At 30.1% G+C, this 8,335-nt stretch overlaps 1 protein-coding gene across 1 annotated transcript in view; it reads right to left on the bottom strand.

Moving 5' to 3' along the window:
* LOC117105438 (voltage-dependent calcium channel subunit alpha-2/delta-1-like) overlaps window positions 1-8,335 on the bottom strand; it is a gene marked incomplete at its 3' end in the record, with an annotated part of 93,539 nt that overhangs the window by 63,424 nt on the left and 21,780 nt on the right. Inside the window, 2 exon segments of the mRNA XM_033246569.1 lie at window positions 809-859; window positions 2,255-2,377. Of these exon segments, the coding sequence (XP_033102460.1) occupies window positions 809-859; window positions 2,255-2,377 (174 nt within the window).

The raw sequence follows: 8,335 nt of genomic DNA, 5'->3' as shown, positions 1-8,335 counted from the left end.
TCGCTTTAGTTTCCCCTTAGCGACACTACTTTCGCCTTAAGGTACTGTTTTTAACCCTCTTCATTGTTTTAGTTTCCCCCTATGGATACTTCTAAGCTCCTATATATAATTTTTTTTTAAAGAAAATGTTTTCTTCAAAAATATTTTTTTGTAATACCATAGAAGACATGAGCGCTAGGGTGATAAACTAAATATCTTATTGGGCCATACCATCTTCTGTCCCAAAAAATTAAAAATTACCATATTTCATATTTACATTTTTCTTTCCTCGTTACTATTATCTATCTCTACATCTAACCCTGAGGCAGTGCTAGCAGGTATCTGGGAAAAATACCCCCCATTGGAAATGCATGGACCTCTTCATGGTCAAACACGAAAACAAGATTATCAGACTAGAAATATTAATTTACCAATCCCAACAATATAATTTTCATTGTTAAATCCTAATATTATGGTCTAAAAGCATAATTCTGGACCACCCTAAACCATAAAATCACCCCCTGATGAACCCGACCAGGGATTTTACCAAGTCCCTAGGTGGCCTATTTAGTTCAGACTCCCTGTTGGACTTGTTGTACCACCCCTATTGTTGACTAATTTTTGGAGCCAACAATGATCCTACCTCACTCTACTCAACTATCACATACTCTATCTCTATTCTCTCCTCTAACCAGCATGCCTATCACATACCACAACCATGAATCTCCCCATCTACTACCCTGATCATCATCAACAATAACAACATGTGTATCACTCCTGATAGTTGTAATTTATTCCTTAAAAGCAAAGAACATAAAAAACCATTTACCGCAGAGTATGGAGTTGTTAAAGATGAATTTTCTAAGAATTCAACGATTTTCTGAAAAGAAAAAAAAAAATAAATAAAAAGGTTTTTGTTATTACATCTAAAGCTCTCCAAATTATAAAATTTTCATTGACAAAAAAAACTGTTATATGCCCATATATAGTCATGATGTGCCTATATATGGTCATGATGTGATGTGATGTCATCATCATGGCCATATTTAGGCACGTCACAAGTTTTTGTCAAATAAAATTTCATAGTCTATTTCAAGGCTTAAGAGCTAGCCATTCACAACACACACCAAAATGGTATGTATTTTTTTTTCAATGTAATCTGTCATTGATATTGACTTCAGCTAGAGTATCATCAGGTCAAAATTGAAATCATTCATGACCACTGCACATCTCAGTCAATCTAGGCCTAATAAGCTGAGTGCACAACGAATTGTAATAACTCGCTTCAACGACCCCTACAATGTCAATCTGTTAATTTCCGACACAAGGTAATTGATGATCACATGATACTAACACACAGATGCTTTTATCATCAAAGGATCTCCACATCTATTTATTGTCTGCCTACACTATCAAAGTTTATGTGACAAATTGGTGTGATGTGGCCATATATGGGAATGACAATGTCACATTACACCTAAAGATAAGCCTATATTACATTTATTTATCACATAAAATTTGATAGCGTGAATAGAACTTTAATTTTCTCTGATTAAAAACATGTTCTGTACTGGCTTCATGAAAGAAAATTTAACAAAAAAACTGTTGTATGCCCATATATAGTCATGAAGTGCCTATATATGGTCTTGACATGATGTTATCATACCATATTTAGGCATGATATATTTGATAGTCTGGACAGTATACGATTTTCATCAAGTTAGCCTGTACTATATTTATTGCAAAATGAATTATCATTTTGTAATTAGATACTTATCCCCCTCATCATTATCATATAATCCTTATCATTATTCTCATTATCATCATCATCATCATCATTGTTATCAACATCATAAATTATCCCCATTTATTATCCTGATCTTTAATTATCACCATTATCATCATCATCGTTATCAATTATCATTATCATTTTAAATTATTACCATAATCATCACTATTATCACATCATCCTTAGTTATCGCCACTATCATCATTAAATTACAAGATTACAAGTTGTTTTAATTGGTCAGATCGTCGTAGCACCCTGATGCCCACACCACCAGCCAACTAGTGTAGTCACTCGCGCATTTCAAATTTCTCTATTTAACTATGCCTTTTTAATTGAGCTTTGCACCTATGATACCACAACATTTTGTCATACTTTAAATTTTCAATGGCCCCTAGTGCCTGATCATGTATATTCTAAAAGGCCCGAGTAATCCCTCATGAATGAAATTTTTAAAAATAAATAAATAATCATAATAATATACTCTACCTTAACTGCGGTCTTCTTTTTTTCTAGTAAAGAAACCCAATTTGTTGCTACTTTTGCTACTAATTCATTTCCATCCACATACACTTCCTTCAATTCATTATTCTTGACTGAATCTTCATATATCTGTAGGAAAAACAAAATAAATTAAGTACAAAAGTAGCAATTAAGGTAACCCCAATAAAAAAAATATTAGTTTATCACCCTCGAAAGCATGTATTCTATGGTACTGACAAAAATATATATTTTCAATTTTTTTTTTTTTCATTTTTTTTTTATTAAATAGTAGATTTTGTTTGTATTATCTCAATAATGTTTTACTTTGAATATATCAATGCACCAGCAAACAACCCAAGGGTGATTTATATCTTCAGCCAAAAAAAAAAGAAAAGAAAAAGCCTCCCTCCCCTCATCACTTTTTTAGGGTGATATAAACTAATAATATATTTTATAGGGCCTAACTTAAAACATATACTGAGGTAAAATCTGAAAAAATACAGATTCTGCCTGTCCGCCCATCCACCCGTCGCCAACTTGCTCAATTGCCTGCCCGCCATTTACTTATTTATCTACAATTTACTCATTATTATAGCGCCTTTCCTTGCAGATACAAAGCTTTCCCTGGTCATATTTGATAATTGTTGTACAGAAAAAAATATTATAATACTTTTAAAAACAAGTTTTATTTGACAACTAGAACTTGGCACACAGAGCTCTTTTTTGGGTTGTACAGTGTATTTTGTTATCAATAGAATTGTTTCCGAAATGAAGTTTATTGATTGAATGATTTAAAACTCCTCAACTTTCAATGCACATGGATCAAAACAAAGTCAGCCTGTCAATCAAACTAAACATGGGGTAGAAACCTCACTCCACTAAGGTCCTAACAATATATACTGTCTCTGCAACATGCGGGAGGGACAATACAACACCCAAGTCACAAACCATACTAACTGAACAATTGCTTGTGCCCACATTTTTTTTTATAGAAACAGGCACATTACAAACAATTAAATAATATTATTATTATAAAACAAAACGTCAAGACTTTCTCAACCAACAACAGTTCTTTTCAGAACTAATCTATGTGCTGTTAATATATAATATATAATAATATTATTATTATTATAATTACATATTACTATTATTTCTCACTCAAGAATTTTCCAATCCAATCTGGTCATTTATAAAGTGCCTTTCTTGACAGATACGAAGCGCTGCGACCCACATGTTCAAGCACTTCAAAGCCCACAGGCAGTTATGATCAATGCCCAACCCAAGCACAGAACAAGTAAACAAATCGAAAGAAGCAGTGGCAAGTACGGAATCATAAATAAATAATGCAATAATCAATAAAATACTAAGGAATAAAGAATGAAGAATATTAATTAAAGAGGTGAGTCTTTAAGTTAGACCTAAAGACAGCTAGAAGTGGTGAAGATTGAATGTGCACTGGAAGATTTTCCAGGTGAATGGCACCTCACACCGATAAGATTTGTTGCCAATACGTTTGTTGAATATATATGAAAATTTACGTTCAAAAAAGCCCATCTGGTATGAATTTGCTTTTTACCTACATGTAAAATGTCAGAGATATATTTAGGGCATACAGTAAGTCAGACAGCGACTTGAATGCAAGAACCAGTATTTTGAAGTAACATAATTGCTCAAAACAACTATGTTCTGTTGCATAATTTCTACTTTACAGTATCAGACTCTTTTAGATAACCATTTTTGTTCATTAGCATTAATAAATATAGAGTGAATGTCATCAACGCAACTCCCAAGTAAATTAAACCTCATTTATGAAACATTGTTACTGGCACTAACTCATGTATAATGATGTTGCTGATGTAAACGTAATTATTATTGATTACATTTCCAAAGGTAATAACAACAAAGATGCAAATAGCATCCTGATAATGTTTTCACATGGTAGAGGCACAAACACAGATGGTGACAAGGCTATAGCTAAGGGAGAAACTAATGGGGAATTCTTTATACTAGTATTCTCCTCACTTGTTGGAGCAACAAATCCTGTCAACGAATCTTTATTATGATTTGTTTTGATCGACCCCTTTTATATATTATTAGTGCATGTATGTATAATTTGTATGTATGTTTTAATATATAAATATCATTTAAAAAAATTAGCTGTTTTTGTTTTAAATGATTTACTTAAAAAGAATTTTAATCTTCATGTATCCATATTAACAAAATAATCAAATATGTTTTTAAAAATGTTAGTATTGTTATTGTTTTATCTATTATAAATTATTTATTCACTAATTTATCATTATATATTTACCATGACATTGATTTTCATGTATTAACATTATTATTCTTTATTTATTTATTGAATAATTGATTAATCAGTTGCTTAAATGATTAGAAAATTATTCGACTAATTAATTTCATTGATTAATGTATATAATTATATTTTTTTTACTTTATTTTTCTTCTCAAAAGGGCACCATAGCTTGAAAGCTTTATTTGCTTGTTTGTGGTTGTCCCATTCCTTTTCATTCCATGCATTTGAATTCTACTATATTACGTTATTTGATTTGCAATGAAATTGAGTTGAATATTAAAATTAATCTGCTATTAAAAAAGAAGAAGAGCAACACCCAAAGGAAGACCTGTTGAAAACTAAAAATTATCTGGTGAAAACTAAAAATTATCTAGTAAATGGCATTTTTTTTTGGGGGGGGGAGGTGGAGGGAAATGGTTTTGAAAGAATTTGAAGCAAGGACACTGGGGTAGGAAGGCAACCTTTACCAGGCTATAACTCCACACTAGTTGACTTTAAATATTGAATATATAATTTTCCAACATTTATGTTAACCACCTATAATATAATGGAATCTTCCAGAAGCATATTTGAAATACCAATTAACAGAATATCTGCAATTGAAATGGTCAACAGTATAGAAACAATGTACATCATATAATTTATTTATTTTATCATTCTTTATACAGTACCATACTATATTTTCAAAGTGGTACAGTGACGAGAAATGTATATGTGAAATATAATAAACAATAAATAAAAAGAAAATAATTATAATATATTAATAAATTATAAATTGAAATAAATAAATATAATAACATATACTAAAATAAAATAAAATGGATAAGAATAGATATTATTATAAAAAAATAACAAAGCTTTCATTATCAGTGATAATAAAAATTAGAAGTAATAATAATTAATAAGTATTAATAAGAATAGTATTCGAAGATATATTTCAGATATCAACATAAGTCATCATGCTAGAATGTGTTGGACAAAATAAATAATAATGTTTATTAAAAAGATAAATATATAACAATAATGTAATAATTTTGTTTATTCTTTGGAGATCATTATTTTTCTTCTGAATTTTAGATAAATTACCGTATAAACTTGCGTATAAAAGTGATCCATGTATTAAGATGACCCCTGAATTCGAGAAGATTTTTTGACAATTTTTGAATGTCAGGCGTGTAAGATGTTCATCACTGATTGCGTTCATTCATACTAACACAGCAGCTTCATTTCAGTAAATTTGCGTGTTACAAAACATCTGTACGTAAGACGAACATTATTTAAAAATCAAAAATTTGTATTTGTTGCGCATATAAGAACCACACCCTATTTTATTTATATTATAATATTTATATTATAATATTTATATTATAATATTTATATTTATAATTCCAAAACAATGTGTATACAAAGTACAATATAATAGAGGTAGAAGATTAATAGTATGCTTTAGCTATATGTTCTTTTTCAACTGTGAAAATTGCCAACTTATACAAGCTTAAATATTTTTAATTTATTAGCCTATATTATTTATTCATTAAAATGAAACAATCCATTATATATCAAAATATTCATAAAACTAATATTTAGCGATACTATTATCAGTAAAAGTTTTTCCTTTGTTGTTAGTCACAGTAGTAAAAATTGTCCCAACTGACACAGTTTATTGATGTTCTTAATTTATTGGCATATAATTTTATTTGTCAATATTAAGAGAGAGGCCAACTGATACTATAACAATATAACACAATATTGTATTATTGTACAATCACAATACACTATTGTTTAGTATACTCATTATAGTGTAATTTTGTTTTTTTCTCTGCTAAAGATTTAATACAGGTTGATTTTTTGTCTACCTGCCCATAATTTTGTTTGTAGAAAAATAGATAAACTGGCTAATGCATTACATTATCGATCTCATATGGTCACTAATGTTGTATTTATTGGCAGCAATAATAATGTTTGAAGGTTTGCACGGCGAAGTAATAATATGTATTAATGCTTGCGGTACACCATGTAGATATTTCTGAAAAGAACTGTTGTTGGTTAAGAATATCTCAATATCTATATGAATATTCATACATTATTATCACTTCTAGTAGAAAGCATCAACCTACTGTATATACAGTAGGCTGTTGTTAATTTCAATATTTTAAAACCTATAATTTAATTCATCAAGAAGAGGAAGGTACCTATGGACCACAAATCATCCTGAAAAAACAAAGAAAATATAAATAAAAAAATAAACAGTCTTTCTGATAATAAAATGTGGCAGCGGCCAAGCATGGCATAAATTTTAATCAATTTAATCAAACTGCGAAAACGAACAGGAAAAAAAAGCGCACACCTGATGTTGATGGTTAATGAGATACAGATTTTGAATATTTAAATACTGGAGGAAAAGGGGTGCAACAACCCATTTCATGAACCTGGCTATAAATTTTTTATTCATCAAACTATACTGAACCATAATACCAACATTCCTTAATTTAGGGAAATTGTTTCATATCAAGTTACAGGGCTGACGAAACGTTTTTCAAAGTGGGGGAAAGGGGAATTTCTTTCCGATCATACAAAAATCAATTGGGGGGAAGGGGCGGGCCCCTCCGGTCCCCCTGGTTCCGCCGGCCATGAGTTGTAATGTATAACATACTGGTAGCATGCTAGTTACTTTTCCCAGTTACCATCAGTAGTTCAAAATGAACAACTGATAGTTTCTATATATTTGTCAATGACCAACCGCCATACGTCTTCATAAGAATACAGCTAATGGAAGTAACACTAATAGGCGCCAGCTACCTTAATTACAACCGGTATTGTTGGTGTATGTATTTCGGTCAAAGTATTATTAAAGTAGTACAGCAGTAATTCAGTATTAGTAGTGTTAAGTAATTATCGTAGAGCATTATTGTTGTTCTCATTTCAGTCGTGCGTATCATTTTAAAGTTTGTATTCTATGAGGTGTTCTCAATTCCGCAATCCGAGGGCCATGTTGTCATATTGCAGTGATCCTGAATCTATAAAGTTTTAAATGAAAATAGGTAGGACATTACATTAAAACATCAAATCCAATGAATATTTGTTCATGATTGAAATTTTGACTCACCTTACCCATCTCCATCAACAAATAAAAAATACACGTTTTATTAATTGGTTATGAAACTACTATGTATTTAAATACCTATTTAGAATTAATTAACTAATGTGCATAGGCTATAAGCAAAGGTATATAAAACCTCAGGATATCTGTATTAGGTTTTTTTTTTTACACTGAAGATGTCATACTGTAGTGAATACGAAGAAACATGTCTGATTCTATTAAAAGTATTTTTGTTGAACATAAATTCGTCTTTTAAGTTTCATATTACTTTCTGTTTGGACGTTTAGCTGTATTATACATGACTTTATAACCAGTGTAGTCACAAAGCAAGACTTGAGACTGAGAAACACAGCAAGAAGGTGGAAAAAGCAGATGCAGATGTAAACTTTCTTAAAAATTTCAGACTTTTCGGCATTTTCCCTAAATTTATTACATTTTTTATATTTCAAATGTTTGTTTGTTTTTATTGTATTACCCACACACATATAAACGATAAATTAAATTACATTTAATAAACAAAAGCAGAGAGAGAAAAAAAAAGAAGTGTGCAGTCGGAGGTCACAATAAGTTTGTCAAACAAACTTTAAGACATGACCACCAGTTAAAACCAATAAAAATAATAATAATAATAATAATAATAATAAATAATAATAACAACAATAATAACAGCAAA

Source organism: Anneissia japonica, unplaced genomic scaffold (assembly GCF_011630105.1).
Source record: "Anneissia japonica isolate Jap-2015-1 unplaced genomic scaffold, ASM1163010v1 scaffold1128_len1000024_cov185, whole genome shotgun sequence".
Lineage (NCBI taxonomy): Eukaryota > Metazoa > Echinodermata > Crinoidea > Comatulida > Comatulidae > Anneissia > Anneissia japonica.
Note: the sequence above shows the minus strand (reverse complement) of the source record. Positions and strands in the feature narration are given on the sequence as shown.